The following is a 27,773-nucleotide window of genomic DNA, read 5'->3' as shown; positions in this document are numbered from 1 at the left end:
GCTCACCTTAAACACCTCAAAGAGAAGTGAGGCAGGCTTCAGTCAAAAAGCGACTCATCTGTGAAGGTCCTTAAAGCATTATTATCTCTAGCACAAACAAGAAAGAGCTATAGCCCCCACTGCTTAGGCAAAGGAAACAGCTTGAGTATTGTCCTGTAACCACGTGGCCACCACCACAAATAAGCGCCATTCGTATCGCAGTAACTTGGATCAGGTAGTGATAACGTGGAGACCACGTGGAGGTGAGGGCACATTGTGCTTTTCACATTATTACAAAGATGCTGAACCCAGGAAAGGATGGGGAGACCGTGGTGAGAGGTGAGGGCAGAGGGAAGGCTGTGATTCCCAGCATCACAACCTCAGAGGAGAACCTCAAGAGGGGGGTGAGGAAATGGCACTGTGGGCACGCTTCCTCCTGTAATTTATCAATGCCAGGGAGCTGGGGTGAGGCTCCCAGAGACAAAGACATGTGAGAGAGCTCTGGACCCACTCAGAGACTCTCAAGATTTTGAATGTTTTTTGTCTGTTTGTTTAAATACCAAGATGAGAATGACAGACCATCCAAAGTCATTTTTATCCCTGTGAAAAGAGTTGTGTCAAAGCTATTTTTTGGTTAAAATTCACCCCAAAATAGCAACATAATTACTACCTTATTTCTAAGGATAAGACATAAAAAACACATGTATCATCCCCATTGATTTGGTAGGCTTCAATTTCTTTACCTCAAACTGGCTGTTTCTTTTTGAATTGCAGAATTTAGAACCTAATCAAGAATGCATTTTTTTCCATTTCCTGAAAAGCTTTGTCACACCCACTTAAGATAGCCAGGGGCTGTCAAGGGTCACTGTTGCTGTTCAGATCCCTGGCGCACCAGTCCAAAGGGCAGCCCTCCAGGGTGGGCTCACGCCTGCTGCGCAAGGGGCCTGTGGCCTCCTCACACAGAGAACTGCCTAGAGGGGCAGCAGAGGGGAGCGACCAGTGTCCACAGGTACAGCAGGACACACATCCAGCAAGAGGCCATCTTGACCCAGAAGATGGACCAGCTCCCGGTGAAGAAGGTCTCGATGCTGGCACTTTCATAGCTGTTGGAAAGAAGACATACATCTGTGGTCAGAGCAAGAAGAGAATGGTCTGCGGAGGGTCCTTGGCCACAGAAGGGCTCCCCACTCTTCCCCTCTAACAGCCTTTCTTTTCTTCCCTAAAATATCGCAGATATCATTCAAACCCATGCAAAACATAAAATTTGATGACTTTCAATTTAGTCACAATTGTGTACCCATTCACACTCAATTTTAGAATGTTCTTTATCTCCCCAGACACCCGGCACCCCTTGGCTGTCCTCCCCTTCCCACAGTCCCCCATCACCCTGCATTCATTCATTAATGTACTTCCTGTCTGCATAGACTGGCCTTTAGCCAGTTCGTATAAAGGCGGTCCTCTTCCGAGTGGCCTGTTGGACATAGCATGTTGTTTCCAAAAGGCTCGTCCATGTCATTGTAGCAGGCACCAGCAGCGGATGAGTAACCCTTCCCCGAAATTCTTGGGACCAGAGGTGTCTTGGATTTTGGGGCTTTTGAGACTGCATATTTACACAGATGTCAGCAGTTGAGCAAGTCCAAAAATCCCCACTGGGACACTGAGTATCATGTCAGAGTTCAGAGTATTTTGGACTTCTGGCGTAGGGATACTCAACGTATACGTCATTCTCCCCACTTCCAGACCAACATCTCATTGTCTGGGTACAGCACGTTTTATTTATTAGTTTATCAGATGGACATTTGAGCTACCTCCAACTTCTTGGCTGTTATGAGTTAAGCTGTCATGAACATTTGTACATTCTTTCGTATTTTTCTTTTTAAGTATATACTTGGGCGTGAAATCACTGGATCGTATTGTAATCCTGCGTTTAGCCACGCAAGAAACTGTCAAACTGTTTTCCATTGTGGCTTCACTGTACATTTCTGCCAGCGATGTAAGAGGGTTCCAATTTCTTCACGTCCCCAACACTCGCTACCATCTGCCTTTATGATCTGAGATCCCACCACACTTTCTGAGACTATGTAAGCCAAAATTCCTCTAGGAGTTCTCAAAGCATCTCGGGGACTTCCCTGGTCCTCTCCTTGAGGAAGACCCTCCTCAGCAGGTCTTTTCCAGTCACTAGGTGTGAACTCCCAACCCCTCCACTTCAGTACACTGTTCTCCCAGGACGCATCACTATCTGACACAACGCCACTGATGTGTCCAGGGCCGGCCTCCGTACAGTGTAGGTCCTGCCACTTACAACAGTGCGGCTCACAGGAGCCACCTAGCACCTGCTAAGAGCCACTCTAGCCAAGCTAATTACCCTGATTATCAAACATATTGTGGCAGCCCTGGCCCCTGGTTCTGTACAAGTATGCCCCTCCATGTAGGAACAAGGAAAGCCAGATACTATGTAGTGCATAGTATAAAAAAAAAAAGGAAAGCATGAGACACACAATTTGAGGCAGGAAAACAAATAGGATGCATTTTCTCTTAAAACAGATTTTTTTTTTCCTTTATCGCTATTCCGGTGTTTTCTAGAGTACCATATGAAGTTAACCTTTCCAGTTTTGTTTTGTTTCTAGGTGCTGGGGATGAAAATCAGGGGCTCTTACGTGCTACACTCATGTTCTGTCTCTGAACTACTCCATCCACTTCTTTTTTATTATTATTAGATGTGGACATAGTTAGAATGTAAACACGTGTTGGTACCATCCTTTCCCATCTCCCTGTGCCTTTTCTGAAGAGGCCTTCCTCATTGGGGATGCAGGTCAACCCCATGGGGATGTGGGCCATGCAATATGGGGGGATCCATCCTCTTAATGCAGTGGTGAGTGCACAGCCTCCATGATGCAAAGGCTGCCAGTCCACCCGTAAGAGAGGCACGCTGTCAGCTACAAAGCCTGGGGAGGAGTTCAGCTGTCTCCAGGAGACTGGGTCTGGGCTGTTGTCTTTTTTAAAAAATCATTCTATATTCTTATTTTTTTGTTTTTTAAGACAGGGTCTCATGTTTCCCATGCAGCTTTTTTTTTTTTTTTTTAGTTTTTTTTTTTTAGGGTCTCACTCTAGTCCAGGCTGACCTGGAATCCACTATGAAGTCTCAGGGTAGCCTCAAACTCATGGTGATCCTCCTATCTCTGCCTCCCAAGTGCTGGGATTAAAGGTGTGGGCCACCATGCCGGACTCTCTCATTTTTTTTTTTTTTTTTTGGTTTTTCAAGGTAGGGTCTCACTCTATCCCAGGCTGACCTAGAATTCACTATATAGTCTCAGTGTGGTCTCAAACTCATGGCACTCCTGTTACCTCTGCCTCCTGAGTGCTGGGATTAAAGATGTGCACCACCACGCCGGGAATTGTTTGCTTTTTTTGAGAATCTTCTCACATATTCCAGGCTGGCTTCAAACTCAGTACATAGCTGAGAATGACTCTGAACTTCTGATTTTTCAGTCCCCACCTTCTAAGTGCTAGGGTTACAGGCCATGTAATCACGTAAAAGCTGTGTCTGCTTTATAAGATGCTGAGGGTCAAAGCCAGTGCTTCATATATGCTGGGCAAGCACTTACCACTGAGCTAGATCCCCGGCCCCTGAACTTTTAAGAGATTAAAATGGGCCACTCACTGGAACCAGTTGGTCACCGTCATCATCACGTAGAGGGAAGCCAGTGAGAACACGGCATGGAAGTAGGAGTAGCTGTAGACGGTGCCCCTCTTCTCATCATAAATGACCCAGGGTCCTTCTTTGACATTTTGCTGCTCTGCAGAATCTGTAGGTGGCAAAGGAAGCCCGAGAGCAGCGGTGAGACCATGCTCCCTCCAGTCGTGGTGGCTACTGAGTAGAAAAGACGTCAAGAGCCATTTCTGCCCTCAGCCATCCCAAGAATTCCCTTGACCAGATGAGTTTCCAAGTGTATGTTTACTTTAGCAGAGCCTAAGAGAGCCCTTAAAGACACAGAGAACATTAGGAGATTAGCAGGCCTTGCTTGCAGTCTCAAGTCCCCAGGACCCTCCTTCCAAGAAGAAAAGCAAATTGAAGAAATGGCCCCAAGTGAGGTGTTGGAAACTCTTCGCATTTTCCAAATCATTCCTTAAAAGAAAAAAAAAATGTATATGCTGTTTTTCTCTCACTGTGCAATTTCACTTAAATATGAACCAGAATGTAGAGAGATTTTCCCTGCCAGAATACAAAAAAAAAAAAAAAAAGCAAACAAAACCCAGCTCTCCTGGAGGAAGAATGCGCAAAGTAGGTCCAGAGCAAAGCAGCCCCAGAGCAGATCGCTGTCCTTTAGCACTGGACGCTGGCTGCCCGAGACCCACCCGCCCGCCCGCGAGAGAGCTCACTGCGCAAGGCCGCAGCGGCCCACCGAGAAAGCGCTGCACTTACCCTCTCCATCGGGACCAAAGCAAAAACAACAGCGGGCTACCTACGAGAGCAAAGACAACCAGGTCAGACCCCTATTTGTTTCCATCCCCCCAGAAGTGAAGCACTGGAGGCCACCCACGGCCAAGGCGTCCTCCATTCAAAGCACATCCTAGGCTCTGAAATACACTCCGTCCCCTCAGAAGGTTTGACGAAGCATCTATTCTTTCCCAATGTCCTGGGTGCAGGCAAGGAGGAACGCCACCGGGGATGTGGGCATGCCTCACCTAAGTACCCTTTCGAAGGTGCTGGTGCTCCCTCCAGCCACTATGACCGGGGGAGCAGGGCCCCTGCAGCTGCAGAACCGTCCTGCCCTGACACCCTTCCAGGGCAGGCATACAGCAGCCAGCGGCCCAGATGTGTGGGGCGTTCTTAGGGTCACACATGCTTGGGAACATCCCTGAGGCTAGTAAGTCTTGGTTTGGCCTGTACTGCCGACAACTCCCCCTGCCCCGTTCTGCCCCCGCCCCCTCCCTTCTGCGTGTGCCAGGCACTAACAAACTCCCCCCTGACGCAGTCTGCCTCAGTTTCCACTTAGAAGGACTCAACCTGAAACGTGCAGTGAATGAGACAAGGGTCCCGCTGGCCTCCCACGCTTGTCTAGCGCTCCGCATCAACTCCTCCCCAGCTTGTGAGGCTGGGATTAGCCTCCCGTTCACAGGTGAAGGCGCTGAGGTTTAATAGCCAGTCTGAAGCTAGCAAACTAGCTCAGCGACCGAGCTGGGACACACAGGGAGGACGGCGACCACAGGATTCATGAGTCACGTCAAGTGGCATGCACTACCTAAGGAGCTGAAGCTGACAGAACATAGGAAATGTGAAGGAAGAGGGGCCCGCTCATGTTTCTGACTAAGATCAGGCTGCCAAGCCAGGTGTGGGGTGCGTGCCCGTAACCTCAGCACTCAAGAGGCAGAGGCAGAGGCAGGTGATATAGCCTGGGCTACATGGTGGATTTAAAGGCAGCCTGCACCACATAGTGAGACCCTGGCTCAAAAACTAAACAAACGGCCCTGGACAAATCAGGCTGCTACGCTGGCTGTGGACATGGATGGGAGGCATGCCTCTTCAGCACATTTGAATTTCAGACTATCACGTTTTCTAACTGTTCAAAACAATAGCTGTAAGTAAAAGAAACAAAGCTGTGAAAAATTACCACACCATTGCAGAAAGGCTGATAAACATATACCAAAAAAAGTCTAGGAACCACCGTGTCCTTGCCATTTACTAGTGGAAGATATATATAGATACAGATATAGATATACAGATATCTACCTATGTATATACACATATGTGTGTGTGTGTGTGTGTGTGTGTGTGTGTGTGTGTGTGTGTGTGTATGTATGTATATTTTTGGTTTTTTGAGGTAGGGTCTCACTCTAGCCCAGGCTGACCTGGAATTCACTATGTAGTCTCAAGGCGGCCTCGAACTCACAGCAATCCTCCTACCTCTGCCTCACAAGTGCTGGGATTAAAGGTGTGCGCCACCACGCCCAGCACTAGAGGAAGATATCTGAAACACACATGCACGCACGCACGCACATGCAGGCATGCGCAGCTAACGATGTGGGAGTTTCAGCATTTGGCCTTTGTGTCCTGCTCAAGGTCGAGCCCTTTCCTCTCCTGTAGGACAAGAAAGCTTGGATCACATGACACGGATGGGCCTATTTTATCCATGCTCAGGCTCTGGTTCTTTTGAAGGTTCGGTTTCCATAGGATAACACCAACTTTCACTTTCAAAGGTCTACCCTGTGAAACAGGATGCAGTCCTGCAAACTCACTGGCTCAGGAGGAAGCTCTGGCCTACTTCCCCTACGGATGAGAATAACATACTCTCTTAATCCAACCTAGTAGTTTGCTGTTCTTTGAGCTTGACCTCTGTACACAATAGGAACACTGAAACCACCAGGGTAAGTCTCGGCAGGTGGCCACCCGATCAGAGGTGGGGACAATCCCCTGCTTCCGGAGCTCACTCTCCTGTGTGCAGCCACTTGTTGAACCCCAGCACAGATTTCTCCTCCGAGGGACAGAAAGAGCTGGTGAATGACGCTGGCAGCCCGACAAGCCCTTCATAATGCTCCACTGTCTCCGGTCAGGTGCAGCAAAGTGCATCCCTAGGCAGCCAGCTGCACAGCAAAGCGCACGCACCGAGAGATGCCTGGATGCATCCTTCCAGTAAATGCTATTATTAGAATACAGCCAATGGCCAGGTGCCAGGCAAGACAAGGAGGGACTAGGGACAGCAGCTGAGCCCTGGCAGTGGGTGTGCTCAAGAACACAGCTTCTGGGGCAAGAAGAAAGCGTTTCTGTTTTCCCTTCTGTAAAATGGAAAGAACAGCACACTTTACTAGGGTTTGACGAGGAGTAAACGAAACCACACAGGGAGAGCTGAGCACAGACCCAGCCACATCCAGTGCTGAACGTGGCAGTTATCAGTGGATTGCTTGGGGCCAGGGGAGTCTTTTCCTAAATGCCTCCATCTGAACAGACCTTTCTGACCATGCTGTGCATTCTATCAAGAGCTCTGGAGAAAGTCTTCTGCACAAGAAAGAAAACAACAGATATTCATCAATCCACAGCTGCAAATTATCTTGATTCTTTCCATGTATCGGTGAATGGCCTCACTATGTACTTACTGTTCAGTTTTCTGCCTGTGGTCACAGGGGATGGAACTGATGCCCGATCAAGGGAGTCAATGCATCTAGAATGTTCAGCAGTGTCTGCAGAGCATGTGCTGGGCCCTCCCTTTCCTGCCTCTCTCCCCCTTCAAAGAATAGCTATTACATCAAGTCACTGCTATGTTATGTATGGAGAGCATAGATGGGTATAAAACAGATGATGGGACTAGAAGTTTGAAACAAAAGAAAGACTCATACTCTGTTACAAATGAAGAAAAGAATAGGGAAAGTGTAGCCTGACAAGGTTACCCATGCCTTTGGTGGAAGTTGGGAAAATGATGCCAGGCAAAAAGCCAACATTGGAAGAAAATCAAGAGTAAGTTCATTTTAACATACAGGGCCATATTCCTTTTTTTTTCTCAGGCAGACAAACAGGATCATAAAATGCCACTTAATCAAGACACCAAGACACAGGCTCTCCTGAGGAATGAGTCTTGAGCTGAGGCAGGGGAAGACAAGCAGATGGACTTACTTCGAGCTCGGGAGCTGCATATCGGCCCTGCAGAGCATCGGAACTTGCTCTTGTTGTTGATGTCAAACTAGGAAACAAACAAAGAAATCAGCAGAGCATACCTGGCACAAAGGAGAAAGCCACACGCCCAAGGCCTGGGCGAGAGAGCGCACCGCAACCCACAGTGCCCGTGCCCGACTGGAAGTGCGCCATCCTTCTCGTCCTGGGGTCGATCAACTTAACCTCGGATCAAAAACATCTGAGCCGGGGGTGTGTCTCTGCTGAACACAGACTTTTCCTCTCCCTCCCCTTACTCCCTACATCATAGTCTGACCACTATTTACGTAGGATCTGCTTCTGTCAGGCATTACAACCGAGTGATGACATGACCTGAGGGATATGGAGGAGGTGCACAAGACGTAGGCAAAATCGTATGGGCGCCATTTTAGATACAAACTTGGTATCTGAGGGGCACCTGGAACTAACTGCCCATGGGCACAGAAGGGCAAACGCAGTCTGCGTTAATATCCTGTCCTCACCTCTTTATGTGGACTGCAGTGGATCATTTCATGCAAAGAGATGTTTGTAGCAGAGATGCCGCTGGTCACTTGTTCTCTGTGGGGTTTTGCCTCTCCTCTCTCGATGTTGGGATAACTCTTAGATTTCACTGTTTTTTTTTCATTTTTGTTGTTTATTTTATTTATTTATTTGAGAGCAACAGACAGAGAAAGAGGCAGATAGAGATAGGGAGAGAGAGAATGGGCGCAGTAGGGCCTCCAGCCACTGCAAACAAACTCCAGATGCGTGCACCCCCTTGTGCATCTGGCTAACGTTAGATTTCACGTTTTATCCTAATAGGCTTTATAAATTTTATTTATCTATTTTATTTGCATGTGTGTGTGTGTGTGTGTGTGTGTGTGTGTGTGTGTGTGCATGCATGTACGTATGTATGGGCCTATCCCCAGTCCTGGTTTCACTTGTATCTTTCCCTACGTTTAGTCAGTGCCACATACAGGGGATCCAAAAGTGATGAGAGAGCCCTCAGGGAAAAGTAAAAGACATGAATACAAAGGTCAAGGTCATTAACTGTTACAGGCAACCGACCACAGAATGAACTTTAACAGAGCAGCTAACCAACAGCGTATTAAAAACTCCCACCGTTTCTTCCACCTTAGAAAGGTAAAGTGATACATGAAATTTGACCTACAAGGGTAGAGGTATTTATTTTCCTTAAAAACAAAAACCACAGAAACAGTTTAAGTAAACTGAAGCGTATTTAACACTTGGGATTTCAACTCAAGTTTCCCGAAGGCCTAACCATGTGTTAGGCCCTGTTCTGACTGCTGGAGGCTCTGCAGTATAGTGGGCCAAGAGCCCCCAGGAGTGGAGGCAGGTGTCTCGCTTAGGTCGCCATTCTGCCAGTGCGCAGCCAGGCAGGACAAGACCCACTTCCACCGGCCAACCCCGGAGCCAGCGGCTTCGCTGCTCACCCCCTTCTAGCGCTCAGGGACAGCAGAGACCAAGAGCTGCAGGGAAACCATGGAAAGCTCTACTCCCAGCGAGGTCCCCTGGGGGCGCATGCTCTTTATTGTTTCTACAGCCCCTTCGCTTTCACGTCTGTTTTGAACAGAAATGCACTAGTCCAAGCCCTCTCTTACTGGACTTCCAGCCAGGGAGGTATGGGACACCTCCCCGGGGCCATGCGCCCAAGGAGTGCGACAGCTGCTCCTACCTCTAGACCTCTGCCTGCAAATTGTGCTTTAGCATGGAAGAAAGTTTCAGTGTGGGAAAGCCTGGCTTTCCACTTTAGGATGAGATCAACATCTAAAATGTTAACCTGAAAGATTATGAACATTCTCTAAAAGAGTTACAACAAATACGCCACTTCATACACTCCTTAGGATAAGATAGTTTCGAAGGACAGAACTCCAGCACCTGAGTCACTTCCTCACTTCCAGCACAGATCAGAGCACAAACTGAGCAAAGGTTTTGCTTTTATTTCTAAATCCAGTTCATCCTCAGCGACATGCTATATGCTAACATTAAATGGGACTTTATCCATCTTAGTCTTTCCTGTAAAACTGTTCTTGGAACTGGTAGACAGTAATATCGTCTTGAAAGCTCCTTAAGCTGAGGATTTTGTGGTTTGTTTGAGGTAAGGTCTTGCGGCGTGGTCCTTGTTGGCCGGATACTATGTAGCCTAGGCTGGCTCAAGCTACTCCTTCAATCAGATATAAATTGACAGTTTCTGCCCAGAAAGTACGGCTGCTTCTTTTTTTTAAACATCAAACCTCCCATTCTTCTTTAGCCAGGGGAAAATGTAAAACTCTAGAAGATTTGAAAAAACCAGTGTGGTCTTTCCTCAAGGTCTGAAGTCTGAATTCACTCCCCTGTGATCTCGAAGCCAGTCTGTTTATAACATTCTGGAAGCTGGTTCCTCCTGGAGTCACAGTGGTTACAGCACATCAGTCACCAGACCCCACGTGGCACTTCACCAACTCCTGGGGACAGACCTTGTAGAAACATCCCACAGAGCAGACTGGCTATTCTTTTCATTATTATGAGTTATGCACAGTGTGTACACAGTCATGTGGACACCATCGCTAGCCTCCTCCCTGTCCTCCCTCCTCCGCAGGGGCCCTCCTTGTGGGGGAACGTGGGTCATGCATTGTGGGGTACCATCAGTTATGGGGAAGAGGTGAGGTCTCTGTGCATAATGACCCAACATGTGGCTCTGACCTTCTTTCTGCCCCCTCTTCCACAAATTTTCCTGAGCCATGCTGGGTTCCTTTTAGGTCTGCTCTAGTGTGAGGTCCTGGGCGCCTCTGTCAGACTGGCTATTCTTCATCTACTCCACACAAGCTGCTGTTCTGCATCGTTTCATTCCATTGGCCACTACAATTTGTAGCTTAATTACTAGCATTCAATAACATTTGCTGTTGGCATTTAGACAGACTTTTTTTTCAAATAGCAGCTGTCAGCTTTGAAAATTGACATCTTTTGGTACCCTCAGACAACTATCCTTTGCCAGCCTCCACTGTGATACCTCAGTATCGAAAGACAGCATTTTATTTTATTTTATTTTATCTCTCACCAAAGTGTCTAGAAAGGTGATCCTTTTCTTTGCTACTTTTGTTCCTCTTCCTCCTTCTCTTCCTCCTCCTCCTTCTTCCTTCTTCCTTCTTCCATCTTCTTTTTTTTTTTCAGTGCCAGGGATCAAACATTGGGTTTAATATGTGATAGAATGGCAGGCAAATTCACTACCACTATGCCAAATTCCAAATTAAAAATGACTGTTTGAGCTGGGTGTGGTGGTGCACACCTTTAATCCCAGCACTCGGGAGGCAGAGGTAGGAGGATGGCTTTGAGTTCGAGGTCATCCTGAGACTACATAGTGAACTCCAGGTCAGCATGTGCTAGAGTGAAACCCTACCTCAAAAAACTAAAAGAAAAAAAAAAAAGAAAGAAAGAAGAGATTTTGTGAAATAGGCTGTCACTAAAGTTGTCCTGGCTGGCTCAAATTTGTAATCCACCTGCCTCCCAAATAGGTGGGATTACAGGCATGAACTTCCATTCCTAGCTCTAAGTGATTTTTTTTTTTTTTACAACTGCTAGAAAAAGTAAAAGTACAATTGTGGGAAAATTCCATCCTGCAAAATACCTACTCCAATGTCAGTCATGTTCAGTGTGCCTAGGAGAATCCTGCCATCTTTTCCACTGGCAGTTTATAGCAAATGCAAACCCTATTTTATCTAAGGAGCAAACATGTTTGGTTTGTTTCAAGGTGGACCTCCAGTAACTCACAAAAAGTATGATTTTATTTTGTCAAACACCTTTATAGTTTCTTCTGATAATATAAAAATGACTAAAAGAAATGTAATGTTGCTGCCGAGAAAAAGGAAGGAAAAAAAGGAAAACAAGAAAGAGGGAAATATTAGCTGTCCCTAATGCCACTATTTTTACAAGTTTTATCCTCTCCCAGGATCTTTTAAACACCATTCCGTCATTTTAAAAGAAAGATCCCCCATATTTAATATTAACGAGAGATCATCTATCGGTTGAGTACCCTTCTCCCTTGACCCACCAATAGTTTTACAGGACAGTGGGGAAGAGATTGAGTGAAAAGTCATGGAAGGAGCCTGTGCTGTGACCAACCCCTCCCCTAGGCAAACAGTAACCCAATTGGGAAACAAAAGCCCAAGGAAGGAAGAGCTAAGAATCACGGTGCAGTGGAACAGTTCACTCCCTTGAGACCCTCTCACTGCTGAGATAGAAGGTACTCAGTAGACAATTTATGGATTACCAGTGAAAGGCCAGCTGCATTTCAGCACAGTCTGTTCTGATGTAACAAGGGGATTGTCACTTCACTCCAGCCCTGAAGACTAAGGATCAGTGTGAGACAGTCATCACTAAGCACATGGAACGGAGGAAGCATTTTTTGGCTGGATCACAACTGAGCAAACAGACTGAAAGGTCTATGTCTTAACAGAGGAGCTATAAAAGTGCCAACGTGTTCAGAGCATTTCATTTATATGTGCTATTGCCACCAGGATTATTTAGCTGCAACCAAAGGAAGATTATAATATGCCTATTACAAGTTGTAATTTTTTATATACAAAAACATAAAACATGCTGAAATAAAACCTAATTGAAAAGGTTCCTGTCAAGAGGAAGCTTAATTATAAGCGAAGTATGTACCCAGAATAGGTAACTAATCATTTCCATGCTTTATTTTTCTCTCTCCAGTAATCTCGAGGCATCACCCTGACTAGGCGGTACTGCCTCCCCTAAGGCCACAGCATCCGTGGGGCTCGGCCCATGAGAGGTGGGGCACTTCCTGTCTTCCCTGGACCACCAGACACAGCACAGCCATGTATGCAATGCTCTGTTCTCTTTCCATCAATAACAGAAAAAAAAAATGCTATTTCCCTTGGATTAGAAAGTTGCCAGAACATTCTGGCACACGCTACCTTTTCCTTACTCTCTACTCCCCTGTTCTTCAAGAATGCTGTAACAGCTAATACTCAGCTGTATTTTAAAAGGCATCAGGCAATGGTGTTGCAACAAGCACTCCCTCACTTCATTTGCCCATGCAAGTGTCAGTAAGGTGGATGGAGCTGAAGCCCACCGAGCCGGCGTCTTCAGGCCCAGCTGCTCTTCCTCAGAAGGAACAACAGAGGCTGAAGCACTTACTTCTTTCCCCACAGCTGCAAAGCCTGCAAAGGGGCCTCAGGTAACTCTTACCACTTACCAGGAATACAAGATGCACCCAATCAAGAGGGTGGTGCCCAGCCCGGTCACCCAGTTTTCGTCTCTGTACAGGTCTTGACCGAAGTCAGGCACACAGATGGTAACGTTCTTCCCGTGCTCATCTACGACTGGTAAAGAAAACACAGTGAGCCCAGTCACTCTGGAAAGGCCTGTGGTGGTTCACAGCAGTCATTCTGGGGAAACTCAGATAGCTCGGAGCGGTCGACCCTTACTCACCACTGGAAACTTCCACTCAGCAGTCTGATTCTCCCCAGGCTCTATTTTTGCTATTTCAGTGACCACTCGCCCACTGCAGCACATATGAGGAACACCCTTTGGTTGCAACTTAATTCTAAAGGGCTTGACACTTTCAGGACCTAAAGGTCACCTTTGCTCATTTTCTGTGCTACTCACACAATAGTTAAAAGCAAAGTTAGAAGTTAGAGCCTTTTTTTTTTTTAGTGGATCCAGCAGCCTCCGAAGGGAGCGGTGTGCAGGCCCCTCAGGTGCGCTGAGGTCCACAAACATCCGACAGAGGCAGTGTCACAGGCCTCTGGCTCCTCAGCAAGACGTTGTGTCACTGTCGATAACAGAAAGGACAAAGTCCTTTCAAGTTGTGGCCTGTGAGCCTGCCGAGGTTGTCTGGGGTAGAAAAAAGTCAGGGGGATAGCCACATATAAGGGTTTCTTTATAGAACTGCTAAAAGTAGTAATTTGCATTTTGTTTAATATAGTGTTTTCAATTATGAACATCCAAGGTACATCCTAATGCCAAGTTGGCCCCCAAATAAGGAACGTAAACATGGAATAACAATCTAGAAACCATTTTACAAAAACACACAGTCTATTTGAAGTTACACAGAAATTATTACTAGAACTCAACTTGAAACAAATATATAGCCATATATGCTGCGGTTAAAAAAAAAAACCTTGGTTTTCTGGCTAGAGAGAAAATACTTTTTAGGAAAAGTACAATAAAATATAACTTTTCTATTTGAATAGTATCACTTAGAATTAAAAATAAAAGTATTTTCATGTTTCTGAGTGACATTTGCCATTTAAAAAAAATACTGTCAATAAAAACCCCATTAAGTCAATTCAGAGTAGTAATGAAAGAAAGTCTTACAAGAACTAAACTTAAACAGATTCAAGATAGGGCTTTTCTATGTGTGGAACTTTAGTTCCAAGACAGACTGTACTCACTATAAGACCTCCAATTATTACTTTCCACTATAGCCTCAAGGACCAGCCCCACTGAGTGTGGGGGTATACACCTATGATCCCAGCACAGGAGGCTCAGGTAGACGTCTAGGTGTGTGCCTATGAGCCCAGCACGGGAGGCTCAGGTACAAGAAACATAAGTACCAGGCTAGCCTGGCTACATAGTGAGTTCCAGGCCACGTGAACTATAGAGTCCATGACTTGCAAGAACAAAAGCAGAGGCTAGAGAGATGGCTTAGTGGTTAAGGTGCTTGCCTGGGAAGCCTAAGTATTACGGTTCAATTCCCCAGGACCCACGTAAAGCCAGACGCACAAGGTGGCTCATGCATCTGGAGTTTGTTTGCTGTGGCTAGACACCCTGGCATGCTCATTCTCTCTCTCTCTCTCTCTCTCTCTGCCTCTTTCTCTCTCCTTCCCTCTCTCTCAAATAAATAATAGATAAAATTAAAATAAAAACATTTTAAAAAGAACAAAAACACACCACAAAACCCAACACCTACATGGTATGCATACATACATGCTAAAACCTTCCCAGTTACCATTGCATTTGCTTTCTAAATTTAATCAACTTCCATTTTCTATTCAAGAGGCTATGTTTACTCTATGTGATTTCCACAAGATCCAATACACACGTTCATAAATTCTTATGTATATGCATATTTGTGTGTGTCCATACATTCATTTATATATCATAAGTGATAAAGGTTAGATAATGATCTCGAGCATGAAAAGAAAATTTGGTCTCTTGCCAGCCTAGGGGCTCACAATAACAGCTCATAATGTAATATTTAATATAATACAATGTATAATATAGTAATTAATATAATATAACATAAAACACTGCTGAGGCTGGGGAGACGGCTCAGCAGGAAAACACCAGAGAAGGACTGCTCATTGCCACAGCCCAAGGTGAAGACTGTATTTCATGGAAAAGCATATTTCCTTTGGCTCTGGTGCTTTATTTAATTCTTGGTACTTCAGCAACTGCTCATTCCTGCGGGAAAGAAAACGTCTGTGCCACCCACATGGGCTCCCTGGCACAGCTGGCTTACCTACTTCCGCAGGTTTGCTGGACAGGGCCGAGAACGTGAGGTACGTGACATAGCAGCTTATGAGCCCTGACTGCAGAAGACCTGAGTGTGGCTGTCCTGGAAAACGGTAAGAGACAGGTGGAAGAAGACAGGTTTCAAGTTTCCCCAGCAAGAAGGCAACATGCCTCAGAACAGAGCCCCTTCCCACCAGGGTGATCCTCCTCAAACCTGACCACCCGCCTCTAGGAGAGAAAAGAGGAACCTAACGGAGTATGTTTCTCAGATAAAACTGAAGGCTGGGGATTCACCTATGCTAATGCTGTTGTGGAGATGTACTAAATTCTGCCAAGGCTCTCCACCAGCAACTTTTCACATCCAATAGCTTTATAATACACTGTCCAGGCCTCCTGAGGTTTGTAACATTAGTTCACAAGTCACAGTATTTGTGAAACCATATAGCTGTGTGGAATAATTGACAAGTTTCAGAGGGGATATATTCTGGTCATCATTTACAGTCCACAGCAGCAGAAAAAGGCCCTCAGCTGACAATGGAGGAGGGGGACGTGTGACCACATTGACTAAATACAAGAGCTGGTCAGGCTACAAAGAAGCTATGGGGATTGGTACTCATCAGAAGGACTTAAGGACCAGCACTTAAGCTTAGTGCTCAGACCACTAAGTGACCAAGGGACTTGGGAACATGAGATTTCTCTTTGGTGAAATTCTCAACCATCTGTTGAAAGGATTCAGTCTTTCCTCTGATGAAATTTATTTCTAAAAGTATTACGACTAAATTATAACTATCAATAAAGGTATCAGAAGAGAGCTTTATAACATTGTGCTTTGCATGGGAATAGACAGCTTGAACAACTAATGAACATCAAGCCAAATATTTCAAAATGTTATTTCTGTTTTAAAGGTAGGAAGATTTAATCCAAAGAAGATTCCACTGCCCCCCCCCCCCAAAGTAGGGTCTCACTCTAGCCCAGGCAGACCTGGAGTTCACAATGTATTCTCAGGGTGGCCTCAAACTCACAGCAATCCTCCTACCTCTGCCTCCTGAGTGCTGGGACTAAAGTGGTGTGTCACCATGCCCAGCTCAAAGGAAATTTTAATAAAAATACAAAGTTTGCTTTAGGAAATTCTTCACTGATCATTTTAAAGGACTAAGAGGATAATAATAATAATAATCATTTCAATTTCCATAAAGGAATTGGAAATTTAATATTGAAAAACCTTTAGTACTGCTAAAGCATATGATACTAGTTGCTTTGGGGAAGGAGGGGCTGGGGCAGGTCTCATGTAGGCTGGCCTCGAACTCTTGACTGTTCCTGCCTCCACCTCCCAAAACTGGTTTGCACTACCATACCCAGCTACTAGTTGCTTTTAAAATCACTATTTTAGAAAGGATTCAGAGGGGCTATAAATTTATTACCTGTATTTTGCTTTTTGTGCTCAGAAATCTGAATGTCACATGCATGTTTATCATTTGTAGAATGGACCCTTTCCAAGAAACTATCAGACTGGAGACATATGCTCATAACCCTGAGGCACACTGGCTGGCCACCCCTTCTGGGCACTGCTGGAGTACCTTCAACCCCTGCTCCGTAGCTCTGAAACAACCCAAGCGTGGCCAGGCTCACATGTATGTGCCAAGAAAGGTTGCCCACCAGGCCAGCAGCTAGCACGATGGGATTTCCCACTTCCTGACTCCTGCGCCACGCTGTCCTTGCTTGCTGGTCCCCAGCCTCAGATAACCCCAGAAATATAACCTTCCTGAGCCCTATCATTCAAGTCTCCCCAGGACACTTCTGGCAAAACTCATAAGCCCCTTGGTAACACTAAGCACATTTCCCTAAATGCTCCCCGTGGTACACTGTCTCCCTATTTATTAGTTGCAGGTCTGTCACATGGAATATGAAGAGGGAACTTGAGTCCCACCCACAGGAGGCTGAAGAATGACCTGACTTTCCAAAAACCCACTGAGATTGTTCAAAGTCTCTGAAGGAACTATAAATATGGGAGAATGGAAAAGCATGCTTACGATTTTGTACACAGGGCGAGATGGCTGCCATTGAAATCAGCAGGCACAGCCCCCCGTGGACTCCCAGCAGAATTTTGTTCTCCATGCAGCCGTCCCTCTGTGTGTAAAATATTGCCAACAAAATCAAGCCTCCGACAGCAACCGAGTACATGACCAGCGTCACCAGGGACAGGAAGGCGTACCACAGCTTGTTACTGGCAGTGCCCGCGGTCCTGTTTCGCCGACAAGCAGATGAGACGAGGAGAGAGAAGACAAGTCAGTGAAGGGCTCCGTTTTCTGGTGAGTTCTGTCCCTCAGGCACCGACCGACAGCTGCCAGGACCCACCCACCAGGTCTGCTGGAGCCACCAATCGGAAGACACCTTTCACCGGTGACTACACGTCACCACAGTTAGAAAGTTCTTGGCCAAGTGTGCCAACTTCTTGGTTCAGACTTAGAAACTCCTGTAAGCATAGGAGAACTTTCTGACGCAAGGGTGTTTAGCAGCTAACATGAGCATCCACTGGCTTAATTCTCACTTCTCCCCCCGGAATGACAACTGCTCCGGGTCAGGGGCTGGCAGTATTTAGCTATGAAGATGGCACTCCACTGGGGTTCACGTCAAGTAAACGCACACCCGTGATTGCCTTCGCTAGCAGGCCCTCGGAGCTACCTTCCTTTTAAAGAGAAGCAAATAGGTCTACCCACAGCAAGCCTGGCCAACCCCAGCACTTTCCTCCCGGGACAGGTAGACAAAAAGGGTCTACAGTGAGACTGCTTCTCCAAACTATTATTAGAAAGGACTCAAGGAGAAGTGAATACTCAAATACAGTTAACACAACTAGGCAAGGAAAAACTGTACTGGGATGTAGCATAAAGAAACTACAAAAGAGAAGACTGCATGCTCTAGTTTATGTCAACATTGATAAAGGATGAGTGGAATGGCTGGTGACTTAAATCTACAGAGACTGTCCAGAGCGGAGCAGAGTGCTCATGAGCACTACGTGAAGAGGACAGAACAAACAAGACGGCCTGAAATGCTGTCATCGGCCCCATGACTCAACTGATCTCTGTGACCACATTCTCTCAGACCTTCACAGAGAAAGCAACTCGCTTAATGTGCTCTCAAAACTGTAAAGGGTTCAAGCAGCCCAGCTAAAATGCTTTAATGATGAAAAAGTTACTGCTGCCAGAGACAAAGAAAATAGGGAGGATAAGCCAAAATGATAATGACCTTCGTATTCCTGAAACTGAGCCAGCCCCTTCAATGACTACAGTATTATCTAACATAAAAGGCACACAAAAGAAATGAGAGAAAATGAAGCTCTGGGAGCCAAATAATAATGGATGACAAGGAGACAAGAGTGAATTATACATCAGAAGGAGAATGCTACGGATTGACAGAAGAAAGACAGGCCCAACTTGATCTTCTACTATTCTTGTGGGTCATGTTCTTAGTAGATGAAGGACTTTCTTATAGTCACATGTATTCCCAAAGTTACACCTTTGGCCCTAACCTCTCCTCTGAACTCCAAACTCAACTTACTCAGTGTCTCTACTTGGAGGTCTAATTGGAACCTTAATCTTAGTACATCCAGGGGGATTTTCCTACGTCCACACCTTCTTCCTGCAAACCTGTTTGTATGTAATCTTTCCAGCTCAGCAAAGGGCGATTCTATTCTTCCCACTGTTGGGAGAAAGCCAGGGGAGAGAGAGAAAACACAGGAACAGCACTGCTTAGGCCTCTCCCTGCCCCACCTCCAGAGTCACCTGGACTTGCTCCTTCCTCAGTTTATCACAGAGTAGACCAGAGCTAACTTGTTCCAAACTTCTCTTCTCACCTGAACACCTCTCTGCCCTCCTCAATGGGCACCTATGACCTGCAATAATCCTTTTCCAATTTAAAACATAGATTAGGCTACCTTTTTCCCCTTCAAAACTCTTCTCTCCCAATATTTCATGTAGCAAACACAGCGTTAAGGGCTAGAAATGAAAGTCTGTGGTACAGCACTTGCTCAGCCTGGGTGAGGACTTGGATTGGAGCCCTAAACAGCAGGTAAACACCAAAGCCTTGATACAGGCCCTCAGAGACGCCCTGGACACCAGGGCTATCTCTGATGTCATCTCCTCCACTCTTCACACACCACTCTGCCCCAGCCACAGTGGATGCCCCTTTGCTTCTTAAACAAGCCTGGTGGTTTCAGGGCTGAGCAGCATCCTGTCAGGCACTCCTCCCAAGGGAGAGCCAACTCTCCTGAACCATTTCATACTTCATTTTGTACCAGTGAAGCTGTTGCATAATTGTTAGATGTTTGCATTGGGTATCTTCCTCCAGAGAAACAGCAGCCTCACAGAGCAGGCCATGGGCCAAACCAGGCTGCACCAACAGAGCCTGGGAAATGATAGGCGTCTACTGAACACCAGTGCAAAGACTGCCATGTGCTAGGAAATGACGAGGCAGCCCTTCCTGTAAAGAGGCTGGTGCTCATGGTGTTCCAACTTCATTCAGTTCTCCCAAGATGTCCTGCGTATAAACAGTTCAATTACTATTGCAGCAGGTCAGCTCCATAGTCTTCATGCCTACTAGCATGTTGTCCAGCATACACTTAAGTCTTTAAACGCTACAAAAAGCGTGTTGACCAAACACTAAATAAGCGGCTACGGATGAAGAAGAGAAGAGGACAGGCAACAGGCAGAGCCCATAAGACAATGACGAGTGGGCACCAGCTGGGAACGGGAAGCAAACTTTCAAAGTGTTTTTTTTCAATATTTTATTTTTATTTATTTATTTACTTGACAGAGAAAGAGGGAGAGAGAGATACAGAGAGGGAAAGAGAGAGAGAATGGGTGCGCCAGGGCTTCCAGCCACTGCAAATGAACTCCAGATGCATACGCCCCTTGTGCATCTGGCTAACGTGGGTCCTGGGGAATCGAACCTGGGTCCTTTGTCCTTGCAGGCAAACACCTTAACTGCTAAGCCATCCCTCCAGCCCTCAAAGTGTATTTTTACTAGCAAGATCTGTATCTACTGTCTGTGCTTTCAACTGTGATATACAATTGATACTTCAAATCATAAAATGTGACCTAGGCAGCAAAACCAAAACAAAACAGCAACCAATGAACCTCCAGGCCAACTAACCAAGCATGTCATTTCACTTGAAGTCTCAAGGCAGAGAGAACAGTGACCGGCCCTGGAATCTCTAGCTGGAAGACAAGGGACATTAAGTTTGTGTTCTGCTGGATTCCAGATCCATGTTTTGCTGCCCTACTGTGCTTCTAGGAGCTTTTCTTCTTGATGGTTAGGAGTGGTTATCAACTTGATTGGATGTAGAATCACCCAGGAAACAAACCTCTGGGCATATCAGTGAGGATGGCTGTAAATTAGGCTAAGGCAAAAGGACCTACCCTAAGTGTGAGGGGCACCATTTCGCAGGCTGAGGTTCTGGACTAAATGAAAGTGAGGAAGCGAGCTGAGCACCAGCATTCACCTCTCTCTGCTTCCTGACTGTGGACCCTGTGTGACCAGCTGCTGCATGTTCCTGCCTCCATGCTTCCCCACCATAATAGACTGGAACCTCAAAATGTGAGCCAAAATAAACCTTCAAGTCACTTTTGCCAGGTATCTTGTCACAGAATTGAGAAAGTAACTAATTTATTGAAAGTTGGAGAGAAGGACAGATGAAGGGAGGAAGGATGAGGAGAAAGAAAGGGAAGGAGGAGAAACTCCTAGCAAATTTTCCCACCAACACTGATGACCACCAACACTAATGGCCACCAACAGTGATGACCACCAATACTGGTGATCACCAACAGTGAATCAGCCCTGTAAGCAACAGGATCTTAAAACACACACACACACACACACACACACACACACACACACACACACAGCAACAAAGATGACTAAAATAAACAGCCAAAGAAAATAACAATGTTAATGATCTTCCTAATTTTGTGCAAATAAGCCAACTTCAGGTATCTTGACAAAGGGGATTTTTGTTGGAATTTTGGCTCCAAAGTAACATTATTTTCTGCAATGTTCTTAGCTTTTCTTAGCGTTGTATTTCCTGAAAGTTTTAAAAGCAACCAAACTTTTTCAAAAAAGGCCTGTTAACACTTAGCATTGATGATTAGCCCCAGAAAAATGGCTCTAAAATCAAAGATGACATTAGAGGCGATGTGAAAGAATGCGAGCCCTCTCAGGGCAAGACGCCATCTCATGGTAGATCAGGAACTCAGTATCCAAGACGGTCAGATTTTTTTCACAAAACACTGGCTTGCAGTACATTTGTAAAAACTTTAGGAATACTCATTTTGTCTAATACAGAAGTCAGTGAAGCATACACAGTAAGACTTGCTGGCAAAAGAGATATTAGCCAATTAAAATGCATTTCCAACTTAATATGAGTAATTTTTCTGAACAAATGAGAAAATTAGGGTCATATTAAAACTACAGTACCCATATAGTTAATATTAAAGAAACCTGCAGCCTCAAGATCTAGGAGAGAGAACAGAATAAATTACTAAAATTGAGAGATGACTAAAAGTGTAGTATATAATTACTTATACAAGAACACAAACTGATCCTGAAAATCCAAAATTGTAATCCCAGTACTCCAGGAGGCAGAAACAGGAGGATCACAAGTTCAAGGCCAGCCTGGGTTTAACCTTGTAGATGACAGACAGATACACAGGTAGATAGATGATAGTTCTACAAAAATAAAAATAAAAGGTTTATTGAGCAAAAAAGGGAGTTGTTTTGAAAGAAAGTCAGCTCTGTGGTACATAATTCTCCTGGCATGTAGAAGACCCAGAGTTATCTCCAGCACCCAATGAGAGTAAGATGAAAAACAGGAAGGAGCAGAGTGAAGGCCAAGGGCAACTAGGAGCTGTGCTAAGAACCACAAGTCAACTCCGCCTTAGAACAAGAGCTGTCTGGTAGTTATTTCCTCAGTGTGGCTCAACAAGAAAAAACCAACTTGCTATTAATACTCTGGTATTTCCCACTCCAGTCTGGGATGGGAATTCTATTTTCAAGGCACTTAAAAAGAGTCTACCTTGGGCTGGGGAGATGGCTCAGTGGTTAAAGGCACTGGATTGCAAAGCCTGCTGGTCTGGATTCCATGCTGCAGCGCCCACATAAAGCCAGATGCAAGAAACGGAGCTTGCATCTGGAGTTCATCTGCAGCAGCTGGAGGTCCTGAAGCACTCAGGCACTCTTTCTCAAAAAAACGTATTTTTCAATCCGTATCTTTTCCAAAGGTGAGAAGGCTTTCTAAGGAAGGTTTGCAGATCTTGCTGATGAAGGGATCACTTGTGTTTTTGAAGTTGAGACAAAACAAAGTTTTTAAAAGAAGAGAAGTACTCCGTCTCACTCTTTGCTGAAGACAAACCTCCAAGCCCCAAGTGCCTATCTGAGTTTACAGACACAAGAAGCACACAGCGAGTCCCGCTGGTGAGAAGGAAGAGCAGAAACGACAGAAAACGGTATTGGAGAGGAGAAAAATGGTGAAGACCAAACAGGTGTAAGCAGATTGCATTGGCTGGCCTGAGGGCAAAGGCATGGCTGTCTAGGGAAGAGAATTCAGAGCAGAGCCCTTCGCCAGACTTGGCTGTTTCTTTGACTCAATGAGTGAGTCCTCTGGGTATAAAAACACATACCAGTTCTTGTTCCATTTATGTGCAAACTCCACAATCAGAAGTAGCTGGATGCCAATAAAGATGAAGCCTCCCGTGGCTCCCACGTAGCGCCAGGCTGCAAAAGAAGGCCAGCCAAGAGGCCGTGAGGTGAGTATGCCAGGGAAGTTTTACTCAAGGCTCATCCCGCCTATGACGCACTTACCTCCCAGGCAGCCAGGCAAGGTGGCACGACTGTACGCACTTGTTACACAGGTGACAAAATGTATGTGAGGTGACAAAAGCTCACACACGGTGAAGGGCACCATTGGGATTTCAACATGGCAGTCCAGTTCTGGATCATTCCAGCAATCCCAACAGATGCAGGAGTTCACAAAATCCACAACAGCCCATGATTTAAAGGCAAATACAAGTATCACCAGAGAACTCAAGGATTTAAATTGTACTGGGCAAAGAGTCACCAATGTTCAGTGGGAAAAGGATGGGGAAAAGGCTCCGGTCTACTTTTGACCTTAAAGGGTTATGACCTTGGGTAAACCGTCAGGTGGACTGTAGCTTGTGCATAAAAATGACCGAGGTACCCAGGCATGGTAGAAATTTCAGCAGTTGGAAGACTAATGCAGAAGGGTTGATTGGGACACAGAAGAAGACCTTGTTTGTTTGTGTTTTTAAATTTTTTTTAACTTATTTGAGAGAGAATGGGTGTGCCAGGGCCTCCAGCCACTACAAATGAACTCCAGATTCATGCAACCCCCTTGTGCTTATGGCTTATGTGGGTCCTGGAGAGTGGAACTGGGATCCTTTGGCTTTGTAGGCAAACGCCTTGACCACTAAGCCATCTCTCCAGCCCCCTGCCCTTTTTTTAATGAAAAGATGGAGATGATCTGAGCACTTTTTGGTCACTTCTGATTCTAGATATACTACCTTAAATAAATAAATATATATATTATATATATACATATATATACAGAACATATATATATAATGTATATTATGTAATATGTACGTAAAATATATAGAAAAGTATCTTCGTGGAGAATAAAAAACTAGTTAACAATGTTATAGATAAAGGCAAAACTTGAATACAATGTAATAGAAATATGGAAAACTAACATGGCCCTAAAATTTTAGGTGAACCTTGCTATCTATCTAAAGAACTACTGCTGGACCCTGAATTCTACCGTGTGAAAGTCAGTCCACTGGACAGTGTTGCCACCCACTGAAATTCAGCCCGTCTCCCCTAATAAGCTCATGGGAAGAAGGAACCCTGTTTTTCCCTGGAGGAAGAAGAGGGTTCCGTTTCAGCTATGACTAGTGACTCCATATTAAACATCAATAAGGAATAGAACTCACCACTGCATAATGTAAGTTGAGAAACAGACTGGGGGATGCCCTCCTCATTTTATTTTCACAGCTAAAATGTTCTGTGTTTCCGTGCTTAGGTTAGGTTTTCTGTGCAGTGCTCAGAAAAAAACGGGGTCTCCCTTGGGCTGGTAGGGTCACGTTAATGTGTCAAACCAGTTTCCAGCAGAGGAAGAAGAGGTCCTCTGACAGGCAGCCTGGAGAGGGAGGAAGGGGCGGGGGGAGGAGGGCAGGAGACCAAGGCGGAGAAGGCAGGCAGGTATGAAGGGCCGCTCATTTTTGTAAGCTCACAAGAAAATCAGTAATTTCAAAGTCACCTTTGGACTATGCTTTTGAACAGTTTAACAAAGTGAATATAAACAAAATACATGGGTACCGTTCAGAAAGGTATCCTGATCGGGAATGAAGAACGCTCCAGAGCACATGGCGCCCAGCAGCAAGAGTTTGAAGAACCAAAAGCTGGGAAGAAAAAAAAAAACAGGAGGAAATGTATGTAAATGATATTCAAAGAACAACAAAAGGTCTCTTGGAAGGTAGCATGCCAACCCAGAACTCTGCCCATTCGTAGTGTTCTCTCCAAATGGAGGGGAAGTGATTAAGTGACCATAGAATGTCTTTCCCCGTAATTAGACACACTCGGGATTAAGCAAAACTCCATTTCACAGCAGGGGTGGAAATGACCCCAGGGAAAGGTCCTGACACAAGCAATAAACTCTTTGTCCCGCTGAATTTCTCGTTATGCTAGCAGGTGTTACAAACAGGGCTGCGGGCTCCGAGGCCAGGCCGCTGGGTGGTGGCATGAAGTCCCATCATCACCCAAGCCAGTGTACCAGTGTCAACCCTAAGGAAGAGCAGCAAGCGCTCCTGGGACAGGGGAGGGGACCCTTGCATGCTGTCCAGGACTGAAAGGAAGGACAAAGCAATGGCCAGGGACAGAAGCCTTACCCGTTATGAATGTGGGCTCGGCAGCCCTTGCTACTGTTGATTTTCAAGGTCAGTAGACAAAATACCAAGAAAAAACAGGCCATTCCAAAGCAGACCCTATACACTGCGGAGTAGCCCACCAGCTTCTCACAGCTGTCGCCAGCTTTAATGCCTTTGCAGAAATCTTCAAAAAAGGGAATCTGAGGAAAAAGAAGGCAGAAAAGTTGACTGTTACACCGGCCAGAGAGGGACCACCAAGGAGTGTTCATCCAGTATGAAGTCAAAGTCCACGGTGGAAATGGCTGTGTGCGAAGGAAAATAAAGACTGAGGAGGGACATCTACCTTCTAAAGACCTTTTCCTAATTTTGTATGATTTTTCAAAATATTTTTATTTATTTATTTGAAAGAGAGAGACGATACAGAGAGAGGAGGAGGGACATGCAAAGACCGCCTGCCACCTCAAAGGGCTCCAGACGCATGCATCTGCACTTACATGGGTGCTGGAAAATTGAACCCAGGCCATCAGATTTTGCAAGCAAGCACTTTTAACTGCTGAGCCATCTCTCCAGCCCCTTCTCTGATGTTTTTAAATGCATAGTTCTCATAAAATGCCATATAGTCTTTGCTGGTCCACACATATTTCTCAAATACACCAGAGCCGCTGGTTTCACTTTCAGTGTACAAGGAGAAACTGACTCACAGAGCCTGACCCCTTTGAACCAAAATGCCTTATCTTGGGAAAACAGTAATCTGTAATCAGTCTTGCTCTTGTCAGGAAGAAGGAATGACTGCCTTAACTGCTTAGCTAAAGGCTGTAAAGCTCTGGGAGGCTCTTCCTTATGCAGTCATAAGACCTGAGGACTGATCACTAAGCAAGCAGGGAAGCCGTGAGCAAAGATGTAGTACGAGGCAGAAGAAGCCAGGTCCATACCACAAAAGCTCGCTCCTTCACTGCTCTGGAGTAGACTTGCCTGATTACTCCAGCTGACTTGATTTATCCAATTTTCCATAGCAACACTACTTTTTTAGCATTATGTAATACTTCATAGTAAAGCTAGTCAGGAAGAAGTTTAACAAATAGGAATGGGATGGGATAAGAGTAAGATAGGGTAGTGGGAGGTGAATATGATAAAAAAAAGAAAAGAAAACATCATATAGCCAAGCATGGTGGTACACGCCCTTAATCCTAGCACTCATGAGGCAGAGAGATAGGTGGATCACTGTGAGTTTGAAGCCACCCTGAGACTACATAGTGGATTCCAGGTCAGCCTGGACTAGACAGCGAGACTCTACCTTGAAAAACCAAAACAAACAAACAAACAAAAAAATATGTATGAAACTGCCAAAAGTAAAATAAAATAAAATGAAAAAATGCTTCTAACAAAGTTGTAGACTATTCAGAACATAAACTTAAAGACCACAATGTAGCTATTATAAGCAAGAAAATCCCAAAGGGATTTATAACAAGAAATCCGAAAGGGAAAAAATGACCCAAAAGTGGAGGTAAACTTGAAGCATGATAAAGAAAACTTAAAGCCGGGCGTGGTGGCACACGCCTTTAATACCAGCACACGGGAGGCAGAGGTAGGAGGATCGCTGTGAGTTCAAGGCCACCCTGAGACTACATAGTGAATTCCAGGTCAGTCTGGATAGTGTGAGACCCTACCTCAAAATAACAAAAAAAAAGAAAAGAAAACTTACTTACAGATTTCTTGCAGAAGAGTCACACCTAACAACTTAGGTGTGACTGGACTAGGATTTCAATAAACAAGGCGATTCCACAAACACAAACAACCTGTGTTTAACTGGCATTCATCTTTCCTCCTGGCAGAAAGATCTCTAGTCTCATGTACCATATTTGACTCAAACATCTCCCCAGGTACGTTCTCACCGATGTGAAAGACGTCATGAAGAAAGAGCTAGCACGATTTCAAATGAATGCCTGGTACTGCAGGTGCTTGACATCGGAGCAGTGGTGAGGGGCATAAAGAGATGTTACTATCACGTGTCAGAGTGCGCGTGGGGCAGTGAACACATCGCCCAAATAGACTACGCTGGCATGCTTCAAAATGTTTATTCAGAGAAAGAGCTCTAACAACGTGACTTCTGGTAAGGGGTTTGCACCCGTCAACCTCAGCTTCCGTGCAGTAGATACACACAAATTAGACTTTTTTTTTTGCCTAGAAGGGGGAAAGGAAGGTCTGACACCTGGTTCACCAGAAGTGATCACAGGTGGTCTTCTTGAGGCCTGGGAGACTTTGCATAATATGATAGTGGTCCATTTATTACTCTGCATGTCTCTTCTCTTAAATCTTTCATAGTTTATGTTGTCTCCTCCTCTCTCCAGGAGCCAAATTCTTATTCTTTTGTGTAACACAGATGGCATGACTTCAAAGCCAGCCTAGGCTATAAAGAGAGTTCCAGGTAGCCTGGGTCAGAGAGTGAAACTGTGTTTCAAAACCCAGAGAAAAGAAAAAGTAACCAATACAAAAGAAGTAACATACATCACAAATGGACCACACACAAATAAATGACTCAGGGACTCTAACATGAAACAAAAGTCACACCTGTACAACAGTATAAGTGACAAGGAGGTGATGTCACCACACAGACACACACACACACACACATAGACATCTCTAACATGAAACAAAAGTCACACTTGTAGAACAGTATGAGTGACAAGGAGGTGATGTCACCACACCACACACACAGAGACATCTCTAACATGAAACAAAAGTCACACCTGTAGAACAGTACG

General features: G+C 45.3%; 1 protein-coding gene across 4 annotated transcripts in view; it reads right to left on the bottom strand.

The window, feature by feature from the left end:
- Positions 1-591: 591 nt before the first annotated feature.
- The window catches only part of Serinc5 (serine incorporator 5), a 100,892-nt gene continuing 73,710 nt past the window's right edge, over positions 592-27,773 (bottom strand). For all 4 annotated transcript variants that reach the window (XM_045133443.1, XM_045133446.1, XM_045133447.1 and 1 more), the window contains 10 exons: positions 25,033-25,211; positions 24,464-24,546; positions 22,750-22,843; positions 17,110-17,321; positions 15,087-15,182; positions 12,816-12,942; positions 7,586-7,652; positions 4,403-4,442; positions 3,641-3,785; positions 592-1,082 (listed from right to left, as the gene is read on the bottom strand). In XM_045133443.1, the coding sequence (XP_044989378.1) occupies positions 935-1,082; positions 3,641-3,785; positions 4,403-4,442; positions 7,586-7,652; positions 12,816-12,942; positions 15,087-15,182; positions 17,110-17,321; positions 22,750-22,843; positions 24,464-24,546; positions 25,033-25,211 (1,191 nt within the window). In that variant the 3' untranslated portion in view covers positions 592-934. The remainder of the gene's footprint in view (positions 1,083-3,640; positions 3,786-4,402; positions 4,443-7,585; positions 7,653-12,815; positions 12,943-15,086; positions 15,183-17,109; positions 17,322-22,749; positions 22,844-24,463; positions 24,547-25,032; positions 25,212-27,773) is intronic.

Source organism: Jaculus jaculus, chromosome 14 (assembly GCF_020740685.1).
Source record: "Jaculus jaculus isolate mJacJac1 chromosome 14, mJacJac1.mat.Y.cur, whole genome shotgun sequence".
NCBI lineage: Eukaryota > Metazoa > Chordata > Mammalia > Rodentia > Dipodidae > Jaculus > Jaculus jaculus.
This window is presented reverse-complemented; position numbering and strand designations above follow the sequence as displayed.